This window comes from Pygocentrus nattereri, chromosome 23 (genome assembly GCF_015220715.1).
Source record: "Pygocentrus nattereri isolate fPygNat1 chromosome 23, fPygNat1.pri, whole genome shotgun sequence".
Lineage (NCBI taxonomy): Eukaryota > Metazoa > Chordata > Actinopteri > Characiformes > Serrasalmidae > Pygocentrus > Pygocentrus nattereri.
In genome coordinates this window covers 20,188,646-20,212,596 of record NC_051233.1, presented here as the reverse complement: position 1 = coordinate 20,212,596, position 23,951 = coordinate 20,188,646, and the positions used below count along the sequence as shown (strand labels likewise).

The window sequence follows — 23,951 nt, the reverse complement described above, 5'->3', positions numbered from 1 at the left end:
CTATAGTCCACAAGACAGATTCACACATCCCATCACATAGTTACAATTTACCTTAAACCTGGCCCACAAATCATTTTCCTACACCTAAAGATATGCAATAGATACTGTGGCCGATTACCTTACATAAGCTGTTTTTTTCTACATTTCTACTTTATTGATATATAGATCAGACTCATGCTTATGGTGTTAAAAGCAAAAACAGAGAGCTGCATCCAGGAGGACATTGGACAGGCAGAATTGCAATTTAGCTGTTATTCTAATTAAGCCATTATTCTAATAAATCTGCCACAGTGGTAGATACAGCATCTCAGAATTAAAAATAGACAGAATTATCAAATCAATTAACTAAGAACACAGATTTAACAGCTATTAAGATTAAAATGTGACGTTATCACAATATCACAACGTAATTTGAGAATGAGACCCCCTGGAGTTTAAGGAGTGCATGAATATGCTCCTGAATAAAGCTGAGGATAAAGTTTAACAGTACATCAGTCACTATCACATCACGGATAATGAGAGATCTTTTCACTTGCTTGTGCAAGTGAAGGGGAGTTAACAGCTGACCAGAGAAGCATGGATACTGTTCCCTTGCAGGTACTATCAGCAATTCAACAAACATGTAGTGATATACTTGAGGTATATCAATGCACATATATTCAGGTTCAATACGATTTCCAATAACAAGACAGTTTGATTTTTGATATTTGCATATTGAAAATTATTTTACACAACTCAAATCATATTCTACACAAACTGGTTTGGCCGAGACATAAAAGTTTGCCAACTGAACTTTCTCAAAAAAAAAAAAAAAAACCCACAAATCACAGCTTCTAAAATTTACAACTCACTGAGATGTCTCACTGACAATGGTTTCCACAAAATATGACAAGAGAGACCCTCAGAAGAGACCAAGGAGCATATCAGAAATATGCCATTTAAAATTCAGATACATCATTTCAAATTTTATGTTTAAAAACCATTTCAGAACTCAGAAGTAGTTAGAGAGTTAGTGACTGTAGTCCATCTGTTGCACAATTTATCAGTCACTTTCTACTAGAGATGTGCACTCTAGCTAGTCCATGTGCAGATAGTCTTGGTGCTTTAGATGTGATGAGATGACAAATTTCACTAGGGAAAAGTTTGGGAAATTCCATGATTTTTCCAGCACTTATTATTTGCCATGATTTTTTTTCAGGCCTGGTAAACCAATTTTGTATATTTCATGACTTTTCCAGGATTTTCATGACTGTACAGATACTGTCTGAGGCACTGCAGTTTGAACTTATACAGTAGAATAGCCCACATACCTAAAAAGTGACTTCAGCATTCAAATACTGGCAGCTCGAATGGTTAAGCGAGTACTGCAGATGAGTGTATCACACAAGCAGCATATAATAAACTCACAAGGGTGTAGGTGGGCACATGTTTCTACAGACACATCTGAACTTCAACTGCAGAAGGTCCGTCACTCACAATGAGAGTGAACCAATGAACAACCACATGCAAGACATGGTACACCTGAACTGTAGAGATATTTACTACAGTTACTAGGCAAAAGTTTCATTAACTAGGAACAGAAATGTAGGTAAAAACAAGCAGACACACACACACCTGCCCTGCTCAGCCAGCCGTGCTCCCTCATCCTTTAGCCTCTTACTCTTGTCTGCGCAGTCCTCTAAGAGCACCTCTCGCTTGCGTTTGATTGCATGCAGCCAGTCAACTCCTTCCAACTCTGCATCTTCCGCCACCTTTTCTGACTCCGCCTCAAACTGCTGCACAGCCGCCTTAGAAACCTTCTCCCCGATCTTCCTCTTCCAGCCAAACGAGGCCATCCTACCAAAGATAAGAAGTCAGTACTTTAATCATCCAAGTTATTGAGAAAACATTTTGCTGTTCATGGAATAATATTTGGCAACCATGGCCAGTTGTAAACGAATGACATCACTAGGTGAAAGATTTGATCAGTTTGATTATCAGTATCAAGACGTCGATAGAAATTATAGCCCACATTTGCACTCACTGTTCTCAAACACGTTTTCTAAAAGGTTTGATCGTCAGGTCTGTACGTTTCCAAAAGTTTAAATTTTAGATGACAACTGTTATAGAAATAATTACCATTAACAATGTCTTTTTTCATTGTATGTAATTACTAAAGAACAAGCCCAAAGTGCCCAGATCTTGTTTCCTATTGATACTAAGTAGCTTCCAACTGACAACACAAACGTTAATCAGTGCCGCCCTCTGTGTGTTATGGCACCAGTCAAGAACAAGAATTATTATCAGGCGTTTCAATAAATGTCACTGCTTTTATTTATTTGACTACCTCTTGTTTCTTTTCCTTTCTGTTGTTTTTGGTTCATGCTGTGAAGCTTTGGCACTGCATTTTGAATGAATAAACATTTGCTAAACAAATAACATCCATTTTAATAACTAAATGTATTTTCTATTCCCTATTTTTTCTATTTTCATCAACCCAACTGATGAAATTAATGTTCTGTTGTTTGTGATGTAAACAGAACTGTGAAAGTGACAGCTGTGAAAAAAAACCTGCAGCCTCCTTAAATAATTGTGATCAGGAGAGTACATAATAATTATGAAAGGCCCAGGTTCCAGTTTCCAAAGTTCAAGCTGTTGCTTAAAAGCATCTAATATAGTAGCCACCTATAAAATAATGGTTTAGGCTTAATTGATACAAAATATTAATTGATGATCATTAATTAGGTGAGAATGTCACATTCTTAGAGCATAAAGCTATTAAATATGTTTGGTTTTGAACTTTAGCCGGTGGCCTGGTGCACTGACTGAATTAACACACCGAATTTGCAGTGTATCACTATGGCAGGGCAGGGAGAGCCGGCTCTATATCTGCATTAGAGTTAATAATATTTATTAAATCCCATGGCCCTTTCACATCAAATGCTCTCCTTTTCAACATTATATGTGCAAAGAAACGGTTAAAACTAAAAAGCATTGTGACATTTAAAATGTAAATGATCTAGTAGGTCTGTCAAAGTATGTTTGTACATATAGTAGGGTCCACCAGAGACCACTCGTGGAAGCGCCTTTATGTGCATTCCTTTCTAATTCAGTACAAGCTTTTTCATTACAACTTAAATTATCGACATAAAATTTCAAAAGCCCTACATCCCACTCAAATTCTTAACATGAATTTCAGATTTATTTCTGTATTTGGAACGCCCCTTTAATGCTTTAATGACCGTGTGCAAAACCTCGGAGTAGATCAAACCCACCTAAGAGGGGTCACTTAAACATGAGCTTTAAAGGAAGAGGTAAATTAACGAAAAAAACAAACAAACAAAAAGAAAAACAGATTTTTGTGCAAAGGCCTTAAATATAATATTGCTTAAATATAAAACAGTAACCTAGAAATGGTGCAGGATTTTGAACAATTTATTTTTGTCTTACATTTTCCTTGTTTTCCCAGTTTTCATCGTTTATTTTCAGGTCTAAAAGAAAGATTTCCCATATTTGGGTCACTGTTAATACATAAATCTAAATATAACACACACACACACACACACACACACACATACACACACACACACATATACATATATATATATATATATATATATATATATATATATATATATATATACACATACATACATATATACACACATACATACACACACACATATACATATACATATATATATATATATATATATATATATATATATATATATATATATATATATATATATATATATATATATATATATACTTAGTTTTTTAACTTGCAATAAATTTTTACACTATGTCAGTGATGAGCTTTGAATTCATTTATTGAGCCCCTTTAACGGCCCGGGCCCACACATTTCTATAGTCCAAGAACAGCTCAGCCAATTTGCACTGAAGTCCTTGAATTTACTGAATAATTAGCCTTAGTGTATAACAAACCCGGGATTTTAAAGAGTTAAGCATGAAAAACATCTTGTGTATTATATCGTTAATATATAATGTATAAACGTTGTGGAAGCAAATAGTACTCTGTTCAAACATTTCTGAATAATTCAGTCCTTGAGATGTAAACAAATTAATTCTGTGGTTAGAAGTGAAATGGTTCGCTGTAGAGAAACTTAAGACTATTTTTTCCTTCACAGTGGTGGTGATAGGAACCCGGGGTCGTCATGCCTACTTAAGCAACAGAACACGAGAGGGAGTGTGTTATCGCCACATAACGATCACGACTATGGTGCCGTAGACCATCACAGCCGTGATGTTATAGCGATAACACGCGACCTCGAGTGTTCTTTTGGTTTTATACAACAGTTAAACAAATAGAGTAAGAAATAAACTGTGAACGTGCATTTAACGCCAAACTATAGTTCCTTAACCAGCAGCTTGCTGCTACGTCAGAGCACCGATCTGCTAACTCGCTACACAGCCGGCAGTTCGTTTAACTAAATTCCCAAACTGGCATCGATACTGAGCTGTTTTGTTTTTCTTGCGGTAGTTTTGTGGCTCAGTCCGATTTGGTCAGACTCTGAAGAGGAGACTACACGTTTCGGCGAATGGCATTAGGTTAATGTCTGGCTAACGTTAATGCCAGGTTGTTTGTTTTCTTCTGTCACAGCTGCCGGCTGAAAAGCTTGCTCGGTGGTAATGATAGTTTGGGAATTTAGTGTCATCTTCAGGGTCTGACAAGAAAAAGGTTAAATGCGATCTTAAAAGTATCTATTTTCTGTTTGTGCGCAAAGTGAAAGCGTTCAAATGGCGCGAGCGTCTCGTACAGCTATTAAACTCGTTCAGCGGAGTGATACAGTGCTTGTGAAAAACCCACGTACTGTTCTGCGGTTAGAACGCTTCTCAACCAATCAGCTTGCGTGGTTGGGACTAACTGTTATGTCAAATACAAACAGAGCCAGTCTATTTACTACACAAAACCACCAGTGACCCTACAGAACATGTGCATCTGAGCTTTTATATGGTAAAATCGTTGTAATCGTCTGAAAATTAACTTTTTTTGGGGACTCTTTTGCCTAACAATGCCCTGCATGCACCCTTCCACCACGAATTGATTAAAACAAATAGCTGAAAATACATTTTAAGTCAAAACATAATCACAACACTTCCATAAAACAAAGTGTCAGACATCAGGCCACACAGTTGATCATTTCATGCGATAACTTTCTCTGAAGAAGCTTTGAGGCATTAAACTCTATAGACGTCTGGTTCTGAACAATTCTGACTCAGCAAGTTTCTCAAGAACGTAGCATTTCACATCAAATCACTCCAAATGACTGTTTACACCTCAACCATTTATTATGTGGAATTAAAAATAAATAAACAGTGGAGTTCACGTTTAGTGACCCAATCCTAGAACAACAGTGAGCAGTGAAGCGATGTGCCTGTACAGGACTGCGCTTGTGAAACGTTAACGTTAGCGCTAACGTTAATTTATGCAAGGATGCCACTAGAACCTGCGTTCAGTACATCGCTTTGATTGCTGAATCGCAACCCGAATATATTTGATATTAACACAGATTATAACATGTTTGACGAAGTAACGCTGCGTTTGACATTTTGTAGCTACAACTCGGGGAGCTTCGACATCTTCTCCCAACATTTACACGGACGCTGTTATTATCATTTATGTCTCGCTGCTCTGTGAGGAGCCTTTAGCATCCCTCGCGTCCTCGCCACAGAAAAACTGTTCTACATTCAGATGAACACAGTTACACCGCGCAGACACTCACAACAGCAGCACAGAAAATGGATTTGATAGTTATTCAAAGAAATACAACGTCTGACTTCGCACGCAACTCGTTAATACAGGATCAACTAACTAGCTTAGCGTTACTCACGTTATACTGAGAAACCCAACTCAACAGCGCCATAGACTCACCCGGAAGAACCAGCACGTAAACAAACCCTCTTAAAGGTACACGACCACCAGACACACACACACACACACACACACACACACACACACACACACACACACACACACACACACACACACACACACACACACACACACATTTTTTGTAACGTCATTTCACCTGAACTGGATTAAGAAATTAATGTTATTTATTTTTTCTAATAAAAATATTTTTTCTAATAATAGACTTCGCAAATAATTCGCAAATTATACATCTGATATATGGCAATACATGGATTTCAAATTTATGACATAAATTAGCATATATGTACCTCTTATATCCAACTTATATTAGTCACATATAGACGTTCGTGTGCATGCTAACTTATTTTAAATGGGTAATTTTCAAATATGGGACAAATATTTTAGTCCTATGTCAACATGCATAAACATATATGTGCAACACATATTTTTGTATATAAAAAATGGATGGCATATATTACCCTTACATACTAGCTGTATGTTATATAATCTTCATATTATATTTTTTAGGTTTGTATATACTGTATGTTGTTAGTGTCTTTTTCTTGCTAGTGTATGTTTTGGTGTTTGTGTCAAACATGTATCGGACATATCAGGCAGACCGTATAAATGTAATTCATATATTATGTATATGTGTGTATGTGTACACAAACATGGGCATATGTACACTCACCAACCACTTTATTAGGTACACCTGTTTAATTGCTTGTTAACACAAATAGCTAATCAGCCAATCACATGGCCGCAACTCAATGCATTTAGGCATGTAGAGGTGGTCAAGACAACTTGCTGAAGTGCAGACTGAGCATCAGAATGGGGGAAGAAAGGGGATTTAAGTGACTTTGATCTGAGTATTTAAGTGACTTTGGTCTGAGTATTTCAGAAACTGCTGATCTACTGAGATTTTCATGCACAACCATCTCTAGGCTTTACAGAGAATGGTCAGAAAAAGAGAAAATATCCAGTGGGCAGCAGTTGTGTGGACGAAAATGCCTTGTTGATGTGAGAGGTCAGAGGAGAATGGGCAGACTGGTTTGAGATGATAGAAAGGCAACAGAAACTCAAATAACCAACCAATATCTCTGAGGAATGTTTCCAACACCTTGTTGACAGTATGCCACGAAGAATTAAGGCAGTTCTGAAGGCAAAAGGGGGTCCAACCTTTTACTAGCAAGGTGTACCTAATAAAGTGGCCAGTGAGTGTATATTTGTATATATTTTGAAAGACATAGCTGACCCTTCATGATATATCAGATTTACATATGGGCATAAATTATTCCCAGCTTTCATAGTTTGTTTGATTCTTTACTGATGAATCATTTGCACATCACATTATTTGCATGTGTACTTAAGTAGGTTACGTCATTCACACTGATGACGCTATATCACTAAGTAATCACAAAACCTCCTTTGACAAAAAACCTCACCTGCGAAGATCAGAGTCTCAGTAGGTTAGTGTTATGCAAACTTTGGTTTGTGCAAGAGCTCACAAACTAGCTGACCTGTCCATTTACACCAGTGCTTTTGTTCTCACTGCAGATGTGCCTCTCTGCATAAAAAGTAAGCACTTTGATCTTAAAAGCGAACCTTGTCCTCAGGGGCTCATGCACGCAAAGTGTGCCATGCATGCAAAGTGTGCTTTTGCTGACACTAGAATGTGTTCAATTACACCAGACAATGAATGAATCGGTGATTGAATCAATAAATCACAAGTTGATGAACTGTTTGCCATTTTGTGCTTTATTTTTCATTTCACTACTTTGCATTTTGCCATGTGTAGGTTTACTGCTTATTTTGGATAGTAAATAAAAAGGCTATATTTGTGCTGTAGACATTGCGATCCCTGGTTCCCATCACTATCACTGAGAATAAATCGGTAGAAGTCGCTAAACTTGTACACAGTGAACCATTTGACATCAAAACACACAATGAATTTCCTTATAGCTTGGTGATTGAAATATGCAAAAATTTGGAAAATAAATGGAATTCCCCTTAAATTGTTATCTTATGGTGTCCTGTGGTGAGACAAACATAAAAATGAAAGGGTGTTCTGAAATGCAGTTACTCAAAAGCATTAGTTCTCATACATAATGATGTGTCCAAAATAATCAAAAACCAAAACAAACAAAAAAAACCTCAGCGCAACTTAAATGCCATAGTCCATGGACTTCAGTCTGACCAATATCCTGCTTGACCAGATGTGCGTAAAACCCTCCTCCTCTCAAATTTATCATTGTGATTGGTCTAACTAGCCTCACACCCCCTCAAGCTCCCTTCAAACTCCAGCGCTGATCTTCTACAGCCTTCCTGTGAATCTACACCTGTTCGTGCCACAGGTACACCACACTGCACAAACCCCCAGCCTACAGCTCACCATGTCGGACCGAGGAGCCTTTGACACCAATGTGGTTACAGTGACCAGATTTGTCCTGGAAGAAGGCCGGAAAGCCAAAGGGACAGGAGAACTGACCACTCTGCTCAACTCTTTGTGCACAGCCATCAAAGCCATCTCCTCCGCCGTCCGAAAAGCAGGAATCGCTAATTTGTAAGTTCTCCCAGTTGTGTTTGTGGAACATACAACATACTTTCAATGAAAATAGGATTTACATGATTGAATACACAAGCAAGTAGTGGTCATCTATCAAACAACTGGTGCTGGTGAACAGAGGACTTTTCGTGAGTAGATGAACTCCATCGTATATAAATGAGTAGAATTAGCTTTATTTAAATAGCACTGTTAGCCGTGTCTGGACTTTGTAACAGTTTTTTTTCCTGATTACACTTATCTTTGGCTTCAACTCTGTTATTGATTAACACCACCTTTTTTAACATAGAACTACAACCATGGAAGATTATAAGAGGACACAAATAATTCTGCAAAGCAATTTCTAACAGTAACATGCTGCTATTATCTATAGCCAAATACATCATGGTACCAATAAACTGTGTCACAATAAATACTACATAAACAACTGATTACACACAAACATATATCAAAACAAACATATATCATAAAGACAGATTTAACTCAGCATGTGGTAAGTGCATAAACCAAATAGTAACAAGTAGCTGATTGAATCTCAGGCCGCAACATCATCCATTTTTTTTTTGGTTCAATTGTTTGACATATTTTTTTAATTTACTACTCTCAGTTTTTTTTTGTTGCAAACAATAAATTAAAACAAATGCAGTTATAGTGTAGTTTTCCATAGTCTTATTACAACAAGCCCATTTTGTTTTGATAGTGCATATAAATCTAGCTTGTGTGCAAATCTTAGAACTTCTAAATACTGTGATTTATATTATGTATTGGAAAATGTCTGCAAATAACACTGTTAGGCATCTTCCATATAGCCCACCCTTACTTCCGTGGTGACACTCCAGTGCCCAGAAACATTAACCTTTATTAACTATCTAATACTGATAGCTGAGACAATGATTACAACTTTTCTCAGTGATACTGTAGGATTCAAAGTCTCTGTCCTGCTTTGATAGAAAACTCAATAGCAGAAGAAGCTGTAGTCAGTTTAGTGGGCATGTCTACTTGTTCTACACCCATTGGCCATTTTACCTGAAACATCTACCACAGCTTAGGGGTACTTTTTTTCACCAATTAAATGATCAGTTAACAGTATTCTTGTCTGATGAAGGACTTGAGGATGAGTAACTCAGCTTATTCAAGGTATACCAACAAGATAAGCTTGTTCATGGTAAACCAACAAGCAACCAATAAGCTTGTTCAGTGAAGTGACCAGGAAGTACAGGTCTCTACTGGAATAGGTTTTAGTGCAGTGATCTCTAACCCTGGTTATGAAGACTTATCTTCCTGCAGAGCCTAGCTCCAACCATAGTTTGCCAAACCTGCTCCAGCTAATCAACCTCTTTCCAAGTCCCTCATTGGCTGGATCCAAGGTATTAGAGACATATAAGGGGCGTGGCAGCTTATGGGGTAGGGGTTGGAACTAAACTCTGCAGGATTGTAGCTCTCCAGGATCTGGGTTAGAGATCACTGGTTTAGTGGCTAATCATCACTCAGTGTTTCTTAACCCTGTATGTTTTCGTGTTCTCCCTGTTCCAACTAATCAGCTCATTAAAAAAAACCCTTACTGAGCTGAAGTGGGTGTGGTAAAGCAAGGAAAATACAAAAATATGCAGGTTGATGGGCCTCCAGAACCAGTGTAGAGAAACACTGACTCAGCATTTTCCTCTCTTACCTCATTCTGCCACCTCTCTTCCAGGTATGGCATTGCAGGTAGTACGAATGTAACAGGAGACCAAGTGAAAAAGCTGGACGTCTTGTCCAATGATCTGGTCATCAACATGATAAAGTCTTCCTTTACATCTTGTGTGCTGGTTTCTGAAGAGGATGAGAAAGCCATCATTGTAGAGCCAGAGAAAAGGGTAAGAGTATTTCTGGACATGTGTCTCACACTCACTCACACACACACACACACACACACACACACACACACACACACACACGTTCATATCAAAAGTATGGAACATACTCTATTTTATGTTTTCATTAAACTTAACAAATAAATAGAAATTGTGCACCAATATTTTCAGGCAGAAATGCCATATTCATATTTATTTTTATTCAGAAAATTAACAAAACATGCATTTGCCAGAGGACATTAAAACTTTTGCATATGACTTTGTCTATACTGTACATGGATTTGTGATGTAGGGTATAAGCTCTGCTACATTATAAACATACCCATCACTCCTCAATCAATATAGTCCATATACAGACACCAAACTGTAAAAACAGCACCTCTGAAATTGTTCAGCTAGCCCCGCCCATTCTCACACAGCTTATTTATCTTATAAATAAAACTTATCACGTGGCCAATCAGACACAGCTTATTTAAATGTAAGACTCTTAAAGCCCATTAAATTCTACAAGATAAAGAGAGGTTGGAAAATGTCATGTAAAAATGATTCATGATTTTGGTACATAAACCCCACTAACTTTTGAAATTGATCTCAGGGGTAAAAAGTAGGATGTGGGCCATGGAAAACCTTGTTTGACACAAAAAGGACAGTGGTGGCTTTACCTCTTTTCTTCTTCAGGGTAAATATGTGGTTTGCTTTGACCCTCTGGATGGCTCGTCAAACATTGACTGCTTAGCATCTATCGGAACTATTTTTGCTGTCTACAAAAAGGTATTCTTGAAAATCAATCTATTCTGCTCAAAACACCCAACTCTTGATTAATTGAACACAATTAACAATGTCATACTTTCAAGTCTTTAGATTTAAAGAAGAGAATATATCAAGGTTTATCCATACATTATGAACCATTTGAAAGTGAATAGTGTTATAATAAGGTATGTGTTTGTGCATCAGGAGAATGACAGTGAACCCACCGAGAAAGATGCTTTGCTGCCTGGTAGACACATTGTTGCCGCTGGTTATGCCCTCTATGGCAGCGCCACCATGCTGGTTCTCTCTACAGGCCAAGGAGTCAACTGCTTCATGCTCGACCCTGTGAGTCTATTTATATTTACTGTTTTGTATATTTAAACATGAACACAGCCTTTCCTTTATTCCCTTTTGCTTTCATTAAATAGACCTAGCAGGCTTTGCTCAGTGAATCAACTTTAATGCTTATTTGTCCTCTAATTTTGGCTTTCAATACAATCAACCTGAATGCTCAATTGAGGGGTGCATACTGGTAAGAATATCTCGATCATTAGCTATAAAATAGCTTTCTCAGTCCTTCTCTTCCATCACCACCAGGCTATTGGGGAGTTTATTCTGGTGGACCGCGATGTGAAGATTAAAAAGAAGGGAAAGATCTACAGCCTTAATGAGGGCTACGCTCAGCATTTTTACCCAGACGTCACCGAATATCTACAGAAGAAGAAATTCCCAGAGGTAAGACATTATTCTCTATTAGTAGCTACATTTACTCTGGTACAATTTTAATAGATTTGTATGCTGTCAAAAAGTTCTGTACAGATATATTTTTGTTTATCAAGCCAAACCATAAACCATATAGCCTTAAAAGTACAACAGTGGTCTTAAGGTCCAACTGTGTACCTTAAAGCTTATTATTTAAGTCTTAAATCAGTGTGTAAAGGTGTATTTCTTAAAATAGAAAAATAAAATCTTGGGGCCAGGACAGGGTGTATGGGGTCAATGGAACTTAAATATAACTGCAATGGAACGTGGTACAAACTGCTGTTCTTAATTGATGCTATTGTAGACGTACCACCCAAGTGACAATTTAGTTGCTTTTATTTCTGCTAGTATAATTTTCTCTGTTTTCAAAGAAAATTTCAAATTTTCTCTGTGTCTTTTTTCAAGTAGTGGGATACAAGTTCAAATAAACACACATAACTCCTGTCCTAATGACTGTGCACCATTTACTGTGCAGGACGGAAGTTCGCCCTATGGAGGACGCTATGTGGGCTCCATGGTGGCTGATGTTCACCGGACACTGGTCTATGGAGGGATCTTCTTGTATCCAGCTAATGTCAAGAGTCCAAAGGGCAAGGTGAGAAAAAAAGGACCGTCTCCTAGATGCTATACTCTTTAAGTTTAACAGTTCCTCAGTAGTTCTTGCATTGGATTTGATTCTAAAGGAGCCATCCACTGGAAGGACCATAGAAAAACATTCATCTAAAGCATTATGTTGATTGTTGAGGTTCATTAATTGGCCATTTTTTCTAGTTTTGCAATATTTTGGGCCCGGTTTCCCAAAAGCATCTCAGTACTGACCCTATCTTAACTGTTAGAGAGAATGTTTAGTGTGATATTCTATCATTTTAGAATCCTCCTTTCAGGAGGCTTTCAGGAAACCCAGCCCTGATAGGTTTTATTGATTATGACTCTTTTCTCTGAATGGCTGGACTTTAGCTGAGGCTGCTGTATGAGTGCAACCCCATGGCCTTCATCATGGAGCAAGCTGGAGGGATGGCCACCACAGGAGCCATGAACGTGCTGGACATCCAACCTGAGACTATTCACCAGAGGGTCCCTGTTGTGTTGGGCTCCCCAGATGATGTCAAAGAGTACATTTCTATTTACAAGAAACACGCCAAGTGAGGCTGCTCAATCATCAACCACCAGCAACACTGAACCTCAAAACCAGTGAGACTAAATCCAAGGCTAGACTAGAGAATTTCAGTATGTGGATGGGTATGCACGTGCATGTGTGTGTGTGTGTGTGTGTGTGTGTGTGTGTGGTTGCAAATGCCATGTAAAACACTCACCCCTGACTCCAGTCACCCCTGCTTACATTGAGGACAATGTATGTGTGTCATAACTGGGTAAATGTAATAAAATTGTGAAAATGTGAAAAAATGTAAACATTTAAAAAAATTAAAAGCTCTGTTTATTCCATTTGTCGTTTTCTACAACAGATAGTGTAGATTCTATTATTGGAAGGAATCTAACCAATCCTTTATGTAGGTTGCTCCATTTAGTAAAAGACAAACTGTATCATTATTATTATTATTATCATCATCATCATCATCAGTGTCAGCTACACCAGAAATGGTTACACACTTTTATTCCATAGCATTTGCAAGCTTAGTGTTTTCATTTGATGATAGGTGGGGATGGTGGGAGGGGCAGACTAAACATTATTTTACCTGTTAGTATTACTTTTCCACACCTGCCAATGCATGATGACGTAATCAAAAATCAGGATTTAGACATAGTCAAAACTCAAAGACTATGAGAAAGCAAGAATTCTGTCTTTTTAATTATATGTTGAACTGTATATGAACACAGACATGAACCAAGAAGGTAAAAGGTACTGGCACACACTGGTAAAGGATAACAATAAGCTGGAGCCCCGGCCTTAGACTAGGCATGTGTCTATATGCCTATAACTGAGCCGTAAGCTCATTTACTATATTTGTCAAAAGACAATAAGACAATTAAAAAAATAAACTACAAATGAGACAATGTAAACATAAAGGGCATACATTAAGTGGCAACACAACTTGGGGATATGGTGACAGAGAAAGCTACCTAAAGTAAGTATGCTTAAGCCGAATGGTAAAGCTATATTAACTCATTGGGCCTTAATGGCTGCAGTTCAGGGCCTTTGGCACCAGGGGGTGATGCAAGCCTGATTGTGAATAGAATGACAGTAGGTGTAACTGGAGAATATGCTACTTTAAGTCCATTTAGGTTAGCAGTTTTGTTTTATATTGCATCTAACACCACCAACCAAGTGGTTCCCAAAGTCAGTCCTGGGAACCTCATCCTCTCCCTATTAACATTCTTGTGTTTTCCTGACTGTGACACTCTTGAGCCAGCCTCTGAGGAGCTTGTTAATTAGTTAATGGGTTCAAACAGGTGTGCTAGATGAGTGAAGGTCAATAAGTGTGCTTAGTGCACACTGATTTTGTGGACCCATGGCTTAACAGCATTAGTTGAGCGAGCCAATGAGAGAATATCACTATTTTCTTAGGCTGTTTTTATGTACTTCAATGCTAGTCTTATCCAGGGATCTCCACAGTGCAGAGTCTACCACTTTTAAACCAAGGACCTGAATTTGCCACCTCACGTTTAATACATGCTCCTTGGAACCCTGACATATCACAGTTATGAAACAGATAAAGGTTAAGTATGAACTGCTTGGAAAGAGAAAATAAGTATATTTAGTGGAAAAGTAGTGTTTAGATGTGATGCTTGTGCGCACAGTATAAAGCTGAAACAACTTAGCAGAGCAGCAAGCACATAATAGGATCCGTTTACTGATTAGGCTATCCTGTGTGGCGTCCTATTGGCTTGATGTGCTCAGAGTTACAGTCTGCTTTCGGATCCTGCCAGTGTGGATTTCTACACTGTATGTACCCAAGCTAAGGATTACATGATGCAGAAAAATGTTAAGCTGGCTATAACTGTAACAGGAGGTCCCTTGCTAAGTAGGAGAATGATAAAGCCAAGTGTTTGACTCCCAATCTCATAGTCAAAGCAATGCAGGTGAACATGAAAGGAACTCTTAAATTCATGGCTTCAGCATTAAAGCCAAGCTAGACAGCATTGCTACAAAGCCATGTACATGGCAACTATAAAGACTGACTCATTATCACTGTAGCTACTTGTCTGGTTTCTGTGCTGTTGACTTACTCAATTTTGTTTATTTAGATTTGCACTGGAGCTACAAAACTATTGCAACTAAGTAATGAAAGCCAATTAAATTAGCATTACTCAAATTGCATACTTACCAGAAACCATGTTGAGTTGACCGGTACTCTTAGATTTTTTTGTTTAAGTGGTTATTGATAACATATGAGATGCTGTCATCTATAAAAATGGAGAAATTCAGGCCTCAAGATAGCTGTTCCAAGGATCTAATGTCCAGCTCTTTGTATGATACATCATACCTCAGTATGATGCATTAAGGCATTTGCAGCTTGTGTGGCTGTAGATTTTCATGGAACACACCTGACTCCACTTGTTTAATTACTAGGTCTGTCTTCAACCACTTATGAGGTGTGCTTCTACTTTGTTAGAAAACCTGCAGCCACACTGACCCATTGTGGAAAAAATGGGACACCCCATGCTTTAAAGGAACCTGTAAAAGGGCCCCAAGCTCATGGTTACAGTCTTGGGGTCGGCAAAGGTCATGGGACCATTCTACCAAATGAGTTCAAACTGTAGTCTTTCTTTCATGGAATACTTCAGCGTTTTTCAACATAATCTCTAATTTCAGCTTTTATAGGATAGGAAACAGACACGTAGGTCCTTTTTCCTATATCAAGCAAATAAACCGAAAACATAGGCTTTCAAGTTTCAAGTTCTCATTCAAGTTCTTACAATCAGCAGGATTTCAAGGATATATAAGATCAATTAAAAAATTATTAATATGTAAATATTGGCTTACTGAAGAGTATTATAGTATATGCACTCACTACTTGGTTGGGGCACCTTTTGCATGAATTACTGCATCAATGCGGCATGGCATGGAGGCAATCAGCCTGTGTTACTGTTGAGGCGTTATGGAAGCCCAGGTTGCTTAGATAGCGGCCTTCAGCTCATCTGCATTGTTAGATCTGGTGTCTCATCTTCCTCTTGACAATACTCCATAGATTCTCTATGGGGTTTAGGTCAGGTGAGTTTGCTGGCCAATCAAGCACAATGATTGGTTATTAAACCAGGTTTTGGTACTTTTGGCAATGTGGACAGGTGCCATGTCCTGCTGGCAATTGAAATCTGCATCTCCATAAAGCTTGTCAGCAGAGGGAAGCATGAAGTGCTCTAAAATGTCCCGGTAGACTGACTATGCACTTTGGACAAGTCTTTGGACTTGATATAACACAGTGGACCAACACCAGCAGACGACATGGCTCCCCAAATCATCACTGATTGTGGAAACTTCACACTAGACCTCAAGCAGCTTGGATTGTGTGCCTCTCCACTCTTCCTCCAGGCTCTGTGACCTTGATTTCCAAATTAAATGCAAAATTTACTTTCATCTGAATACAGGACTTTGGACCACTAAGCAACAGTCCAGTCCTTTTTCACCTTGGCCCAGGTAAGATGCTTCTGACGTTGTCCCTGGGTCATGAGTTGCTTGACATAGGAGATTGTGACAGTTGTATCCCATGTCCTGGATACGTCTGTGTGTGGTGGCTCTTGAAGCACTGACTCCAGCAGTAGTCCAGTCCTTGTAAATCTCCTCCACATTCTTGAATCGCCTTTTCTTGACAATCAGTCAGCTTCTTTAGCAATGACCTTTTGTGGCTTACTTTCCTTGTGGAGGGTTACAATGACTGCTTTCTGGACAACTGTCAAGTCAGCAGTCTTCCCCATGATTGTGTAGCCACTGACCCAGACTGAGGGACCATTTAAAGGCTTAAGAAACCTTTGCAGGTGTTGCAGGTGTTTTGTGTTGATTAGCTGATTAGAGTGTGACACCATGAGTCTACAGTATTGAACTTTTTCACAATATTCAAATTTTCAGACATACCGACTTTCAGGTTTTCATTGGTTGTAGGCCATAATCATCAACATTAAAAGAAATAAACAATTGAAATAGATCATCCATCCATCCATCCATTTTCTAAGCCGCTTCTCCGTCAGGGTCGCGGGGTGAAATAGATCACTCGGTGTGAAATGAATCTACATGAGTTTCACTTTTTAAACTGAATTACTGATATAAACTTTTCAATGATATTCTAATTTATTGAGATGCACTTGTACTACAAAATTTGATCATATCAGTCCAGTGCTATCATCCCTTCATTGGCTGCCTGTTAAATTTCGTATTGATTATAAAAAAAAATGTGTTGACGTATAAAGCCCTACATGGGCTCACTCATGAGTACCTGCAAGACCTTATTTCCTATTACATGTCATCACAATTACTCAGATCCCAGAGTGCTGCCTTATTAATAGTTCCTAGAATTAATAAGGCTGCAGCTGGGGGAAGAGCTTTTTCTTATAAAGCCCTCAAACTCTGAAATGATCTTACCGAAAATTTCTGGGACTCAGACACAGTCGTATTCTTCAAATCTAGACGGCAAACTCACTTGTTCAGTTTAGCTTCTGATAGTTGATTGTGCCCCCTTAGATAAAGGCGGCAGATCCATGGACGCAGGGAATTAAAGTTAACTGAGAAGCTGGTGCTGTCATCCCACTGCTCGCATGCGGTCACTCAGGTTTGTGGAGGGTGGAGCGGAGGGATGCCAAACTGCTCTCGTGTCTGTGTCTCCTTTTGGTTCTCTCCTTTTAGTTAAGCTGTTCTAGTCAGATCTGCTGGAGTCATTAACCACACCAAAACAGAACCAAACTGATTCCATTTCTTTACCTTTTTCCAAGTAAACGACCGCCCACCTGTCCGGCCAGACTCCTAGCTATTACTACTACTAATACTACTGCTATTAATATTAGTAGTATAATAACTTTGTGGGTAGCTTGACCAGAGGAGGATGTGATTGGTTCCTCCCAAGGTTTCTTCATCAGTTCTGAGAGAGTTTTTCCTTGCCACTGTCGCCCCTGGCTTGCTCACCTGGGGGTTTTTACGTTCATGCTAAAACTTTGTCTTTACTGGAATTCTGTGAAGCTGCTTTGTGAAAACATCAGTTGTAAAAAGCGCTATAGAAATACATTTGTCTTCACACCTGTACACAATACACAAATACTTGAAGACCATGTTTCTCAACCCAGTCCTTAGAAGCCCACCTAACAGTTCCACATTTGTGCTGCAAATTCCAACATGGCCAGTTACAGCAAGGAGATGAACCATCTGGTGGGTCCCAAAGACTTAACACTACTTTATAAATGCTACAAGCTTTCTTATATAACCAAGTCAGCAGAGACCAAACATTTGAGCAATAAAGAAACAAAACTGTTGCATTTTTCAAACATTTTTATGTAACCTGTATAAAACACAGGACAAACACAACAAGCAGGCAGATGAAGATGTAGAAAAGTTCCGGAACTCATTTATAAATAACATTTAATAAAATAAGATTAATATTAAAGAAACAAGACTAAAAAGATTTAATTTTCAAAGTCCTAAAAACGGTGTTCTTAAAACCACGCCTGACCCAAAAGGAGGTGAGGCTGCAGCCAGTATCCCTTCCATTGCAACAAGAATATTACAAATACAGTCTTGCTGTTTTACATCAAGGGATAGCTGGCTGAAGATGCAATGCCACAGTGGTTCTGCCGATCCTTGGCCATGTAGATGTAGCCTTTGTTTCCCCACTTCTTACTCCAGCTACATAAATGCAAGGGACATGAAAACAAATTAAAAGCTGTGAACAAACACAATATGCAGGTTGTCATCCATATCAACCATCATGCACTCTCTAGGTAACTGTTATTACACCACCAAGTACATCAGGCATGAAACTTCTACATCTACATCTTTGATCTACATCAAAGGTGTCAAATCTTGGCCGAGGAGATCCAACACCCTACACAGTTCAGCTCCACTTTGAACCCAACACATGCTTTAGGTAATAAAGGCCTTGAGGATGACCTGAAAGTTTGAGCCTGATATGACCAGAACTCTTCTGTGTGGTAGATCTGCAGTACCAGGATTGGGAACCCCTGATCCAGGTCAACAACACTTGCATTTTCATGGACGATCACTTCAAGATTAAATCCACATGCACAGCAGATTTGAGTGAGGCCTCAGGTTTGCTAGCATTCTGTTCAAGTGTTTCCACCATACCTGTTCTTCACAATCCAGTACTTCTTTCCATCTTCATCTGCTCCTTCGTCGCCATACCCAACCACCACAACGCCATGATCCAGGTCCTCTCTGCTGCACTCCTTCTCATAGTAGATCCCTACAGAAAGCACAGAGTCAATGTACATTTCGAAAGAGAATAACAAAACATTGCCACTCTGCACCAAGACATTCAGACTGAGCATGAAGCTCAAGTTGGAAACATTTGGGCATCTTCTACTCCCAGTTTATCATAAGTATAATTCACTCAAATGCAAAATTACTCACGCACTCAACAGAACCATTAAATAAACTTAATCATTCTGTCTCAAAATGCACTAAAGGCTTCTAGATAACTAGTCACCCAGTTAACTCACCAGAAAGGGGATAACAAAACACTGCCACTCTGCACCAAGACATTCAGACTTAGCATGAAGCTCAAGTTGGAACCAAATGGGCATCGAGATTAAGATTAAGTATAAGTATAAAAGCAAATTTCTCACTCACTCAGACCCATTAAAGAGACAGACCAAAAACAAGCTTAGTCTTACTTTAGACATCATTCTGTCTCAAAATGCACTAAAGGCTTCAAGATAACCAGTCACCAATTAACTCACCAGACTGGTAGAACTGGAAGGATTCACGACTAGCATCAATGGCAACTGAAACAGGGCCAACAGCAGCCACAGCCTTCATCAAAGCACGCTCATTACCACTGGGGATGTCCACAAATCCAGTGACATTAGCAGAGCTGAACTGAGGGTCATAATGGCATGTTTCATCATTCTGTAAGAACCAGAGGGGTGAGAGCCAGTCAGTTAGCTCCTTCTGGCATAAAATACTGCACCCATATACACACACATCACACATGAAGATGGTTCTTCAGTAAAGAAAGTAGTTTATTAGTAGTATTTATATATATATGTATATATATATATATATATATATATATATATATATATATATCCATCCATCCATCCATCCATTTTCTAAGCCGCTTCTCCGTCAGGGTCGCGGGGGGAGCTGGAGCCTATCCCAGCAGTCTTCGGGCGAAAGGCAGGATACACCCTGGACAGGTCGCCAGTCCATCGCAGGGCAGTATATATATATATATATATATATATATATATATATATATATATATATATATAAATATATAAACCATCAAATACCATAAATAAAGGGTTCTTTGAATGACCTTGTGTGATGTCTACATGCTACATACCTTTGCAAGATAAGGGTAAGACTCCTCTGAATCAATTCCATTGTTGTCCTTGACATATTGGAAGCCCTGGTCCATGATACCACCATCGCAGCCTGCGTTTCCCTGTGGCTGAGAGCAATCCATCAGATTCTGCTCACTCAGGGAAACCAGCTTGCCTGTTTTTCGGAAGTGCTGGCCCTCCAAAGATCCTGTAGTGCTGAAGGCCCAGCATGAACCACAGTGACCCTGAAACCAAAGAAGAAATGTAAGGATCCATTTAGAGCATGGCAAGTCATGGCTGGCTGCTACTAGGTAATTCACACACTGGACACTAGATGTCATGTTCACTGCATCAATGAAGTAAGCCGTTAATTGAAAGACATGTTCAAATATCTTCTCTTCATAAAACACACATTGTCCCCTTGTAACTAGACTGCTGTAGAGCTAGAATCGTCATGCATGTACATATTTAAAAGGAAGTGTCTTAAAGCTTTCTAAAGGGTTTTTACTTGATCTTTCACTGGAGTGACATAGCCCTTCTCTCTCCAGTCCACCTGCCTGGGCACCTCTAAGAAGTTGGGCTCCAAAAACAGGGAACCTCTGGACTTCCTGTTGGCCTTGCTTTTGTAGCCATTCATCACCTGCCTGAATTCCCTGTTAGTCTGAAGAAAAATAGTGGCAATCAAGTTTGATGGAGAATCGGTATGGATACAGTACACATCCTATGATGTCAAAAACACTGGGAATCATTAAGGGGTTAAACAGAGTTAAAAGCCTCTCGAAGTTAAAATAACAACTATGTGCAAATGTCAAAAGGCAGTTGCTATTAGGGTTTTGGAGAAGAAATAGGATTGGACATCCATCTTACTGTTATTTAGACAAGCTGATTCACTTATGTTTGGTGTCTTACCATGTCACCAAAATGATTCATGCTCAAACGGTAGGTATGCTTGCCCATGGAAAACTCAAGGTTGTGAAGCTCAATTTTCTTCAGGTTCTTCTCCCACACCATCCTCCTCCAGCCCTCCTCTTTCTGCAGATAAGGAAATAAACAAAAGCAAAGAGATTTAGAAAACATATCACCATATACTTTACATGAAAGCAGCTAATACCACTTCTATAAGCAAATAATAGCCATGATTTGTCAGAATATGCAATCCAACTAATAGAGATGCAACAATACACTTCCAGGTTAACAATTTGAGGCTGAATTGATTTTCATTATTCTGGCTCTTAAATGTCATTAGAGCTCTTATTATACACTCAATTGATTGGTATGGCACATATTCACCAACAGTGCAACTAAGCTGTAAACAATACAAAAACATTATGAAATCATCCTCACAGTTTATTTTGTGTGTGGCCCAAATACCCTCAGAAGAGAACAACGGGCACATAAATCATTTAAATTCCTTGGACATAGGGCTGGACGATAAATACATTTTTTTAAACTACAACTTTGGTTTACAACAATTATGAAAACAAGATAAACAATGATGATATGATGATAAACCGTTTTGCAATGATGCTCATTTTGTCTTGTGTACAAACCCAGCACACCCCTTTCTTCTACAGTGGTGCACCTTCACCCCTCCCTAAAAGCCCAAACACACCTAGCTTATATTGGTCCAATTCATTTTTTATTATATATACTCTAGTAGTTTTCAGTAGGTTGTGGAAGTGCACTACTGCATAGCTGATCTTATCTATTTTCATTTATTACTTTCCATTTATTTTAATGCATGTTTCAATATATTTATCTTATTTTTATCTATTTATTGTTATCAGTTTATATTGAAAGTTCAAGGAAATCCACTGTTTTTCTTTTTTTTTTCCCCAAGTTCAATAAATGCATGACGTTTCCAGAGCCAAAATGGTGATCTCATTACTGACCAAAATAATGGTGATTTTTGCCAAAATCAAGCTTCCATCTTTCAGTACTACTGACACTTTAACAGCTTTCCCAGTGAAGCATGTATACATTAAACAAGGCCAAGTGCAAGAACCAGGTTTGGCCAGTCCAACAGAAGGTCTGCAATAGCCTCACTAAACCCACCTCATGGTAGTTTTTACTGTTCCAGGACTTCCAGAGCTGCCAGTGAGCATCTAGCTGCCGGTCCAAACTCGGAGCAGTGAATGTGGTGCTCAAACACAGAGCAAGGACAGAGGCCACACTCAGCAACATGACTGCACAGGCTGCTGAAAGGATGACAGTGAGAGGCAGTTTGAAGAGTGTCAGTCCACTGAGTCCAACACTGTAATATGGACCGGCTCAGAGACTCACTGCCGTTCAAACAGTGGAGTTTTGCGAATCATTTCGCTGTAAGTGATGCAAACAGGCTTCGGTTATTAATATCTTGAACGAAAAGCTGCACATATGAACTGTAGGCCATGTTTAAGACAGATAAGCTAGAGTCGGGCGCGAGATGCGAGAAGAACCCCAAGCAGTGGATGATGGACGAAAGGCAAGCGGAAAGCGAAAAAGCCCACACAGAAATACCAGCGTCGTTTCTCAAGCAGGACTCTGGACGACAGCTCTGCAGTTTCAGCGGCTTTTTTTTCCAAATGAACTGGAAAAAAATTCGACCATCCGCACCACATGAACATCAGCAGTTCCACACAACATGAACATCACGACGCTGAGGCGAAATGCGTCCCAGCCTCAAACCACACGCAGTGAAAACGACGGTTAAAAAGCTTCATCTTGAACAGCGTTAAGTATTAAATACAACTACTAAATAGCGGCTCACATTTTCTAGGTAACAGTCCCTTTCAAACACTATGAGACAAAACCTGAACACGGCTCAACAAACTAGCCGTTTGTCCGTATGAGCGGTACCTACCCTGCAGGTCAGTTTAAGAAAAAGTCAACTACTACTGTGTTTATAACACCCCAACTTTATTAAGCGCTCCAGGACAGAAGGTTCCTGCTGATTGGCTGCTGGTGACGGCGGGTCTCTCAAGCAACGACCCCCCACATTTCCGAACATCTGATCACATGACCCAGTTATACAAAGTCACCTGTGAGGTCGCTGAGATTTGATAGCAAGAAACCAACGAATCATGCATTTTTTCCTGATATGATTATTTTTCATCAGTTATATGTTACTTCTTTCTTTCTTTCTTTCTTTCTTTCTTTCTTTCTTTCTTTTTCTTTCTTTCTTTCCTCGCCGTTAACACGTTCATGGTTAATGACTAGTTAGTCAAAGGTTGCTAGTAAAAGGTTGGACCTCCTTTTGCCTTCAGAACTGTCTTAATTCTTCGTGGCATACTTTCAACAAGGTGTTGGAAACATTCCTCAGAGATTTTGTTTATTTATTTGAGTTACTGTTGCTTTTCTATCATCTCGAACTAGTCTGCCCATTCTCCTCTGACCTCTGACATCAACAAGGCATTTTCGTCCACACAACTGCTGCTCACTGGATGTTTTCTCTTTTTCGGACCGTTCTCTGTAAACCCTAGAGAAGGTTGTGCATGAAAATGCCAGTAGATCAGCAGTTTCTGCCCATCTGGCACCAACAACCATGTCACATTCAAAGTCCCTTAATTCACCTTTCTTCCCCATTCTGATGCTCAGTCTGCACATCAGGAAGTTGTCTTGACCACCTCTACATGCCTAAATGCATTGAGTTGCGGCCATGTGATTGGCTGATTAGCCATTTGTGTTAACAAGCAATTGAAGAGGTGAACCTAATAAAGTGGTC

General features: G+C 39.1%; 3 protein-coding genes across 4 annotated transcripts in view; 1 reads left to right on the top strand and 2 right to left on the bottom strand.

Annotated features, from left to right (window-relative positions):
• The window catches only part of ttc33 (tetratricopeptide repeat domain 33), a 68,778-nt gene extending 62,868 nt beyond the window's left edge, over positions 1-5,910 (bottom strand). The window contains exons 1-2 of one of the 2 annotated variants that reach the window (XM_017698491.1): positions 5,835-5,910; positions 1,615-1,836 (exon numbers count right to left, since the gene is read on the bottom strand). In XM_017698491.1, coding sequence (XP_017553980.1) covers positions 1,615-1,835 — 221 coding nt within the window. In that variant the 5' untranslated portion in view covers position 1,836; positions 5,835-5,910. Of the gene's footprint in view, positions 1-1,614; positions 1,837-5,726; positions 5,809-5,834 lie in introns of those variants that run through there. The other variant, XM_037533166.1, reaches the window with a different exon arrangement.
• Positions 5,911-8,177: 2,267 nt separating this feature from the next.
• Positions 8,178-13,246, top strand: fbp1b (fructose-1,6-bisphosphatase 1b). The gene is made up of 7 exons (XM_017698480.2): positions 8,178-8,438; positions 10,132-10,294; positions 10,970-11,062; positions 11,246-11,386; positions 11,639-11,776; positions 12,279-12,398; positions 12,761-13,246. The coding sequence occupies exons 1-7, from the start codon at positions 8,269-8,271 to the stop codon at positions 12,947-12,949; spliced, it is 1,014 nt and encodes a 337-aa protein (XP_017553969.1). The 5' UTR covers positions 8,178-8,268; the 3' UTR covers positions 12,950-13,246.
• A 5,180-nt stretch (positions 13,247-18,426) lies between these two features.
• LOC108427205 (procathepsin L-like) lies at positions 18,427-22,639 on the bottom strand. Its single transcript, XM_017697195.2, has 7 exons — positions 22,304-22,639; positions 21,158-21,280; positions 20,757-20,909; positions 20,269-20,493; positions 19,661-19,829; positions 19,047-19,164; positions 18,427-18,587 (listed from the first exon to the last, which is right to left on the bottom strand). The coding sequence occupies exons 1-7, from the start codon at positions 22,430-22,432 to the stop codon at positions 18,488-18,490; spliced, it is 1,017 nt and encodes a 338-aa protein (XP_017552684.1). The 5' UTR covers positions 22,433-22,639; the 3' UTR covers positions 18,427-18,487.
• Between the last annotated feature and the right edge of the window lie 1,312 nt (positions 22,640-23,951).

Coding starts and splice junctions, on each gene's coding strand:
- LOC108427205 (XM_017697195.2), bottom strand. CDS start 22,432: ATGTTGCTGAGTGTGGCCTCTGTCCTTGCTCTGTGTTTGAGCACCACA. Junction 20,910..21,157: donor TGAATCATTTTGGTGACATG/GTAAGACACCAA, acceptor ATTTTTCTTCAG/ACTAACAGGGAATTCAGGCA. Junction 19,165..19,660: donor CTTCCAGTTCTACCAGTCTG/GTGAGTTAATTG, acceptor TGCTTTCTGTAG/GGATCTACTATGAGAAGGAG.
- fbp1b (XM_017698480.2), top strand. CDS start 8,269: ATGTCGGACCGAGGAGCCTTTGACACCAATGTGGTTACAGTGACCAGA. Junction 11,063..11,245: donor TTTTTGCTGTCTACAAAAAG/GTATTCTTGAAA, acceptor TTTGTGCATCAG/GAGAATGACAGTGAACCCAC. Junction 12,399..12,760: donor TCAAGAGTCCAAAGGGCAAG/GTGAGAAAAAAA, acceptor GCTGGACTTTAG/CTGAGGCTGCTGTATGAGTG.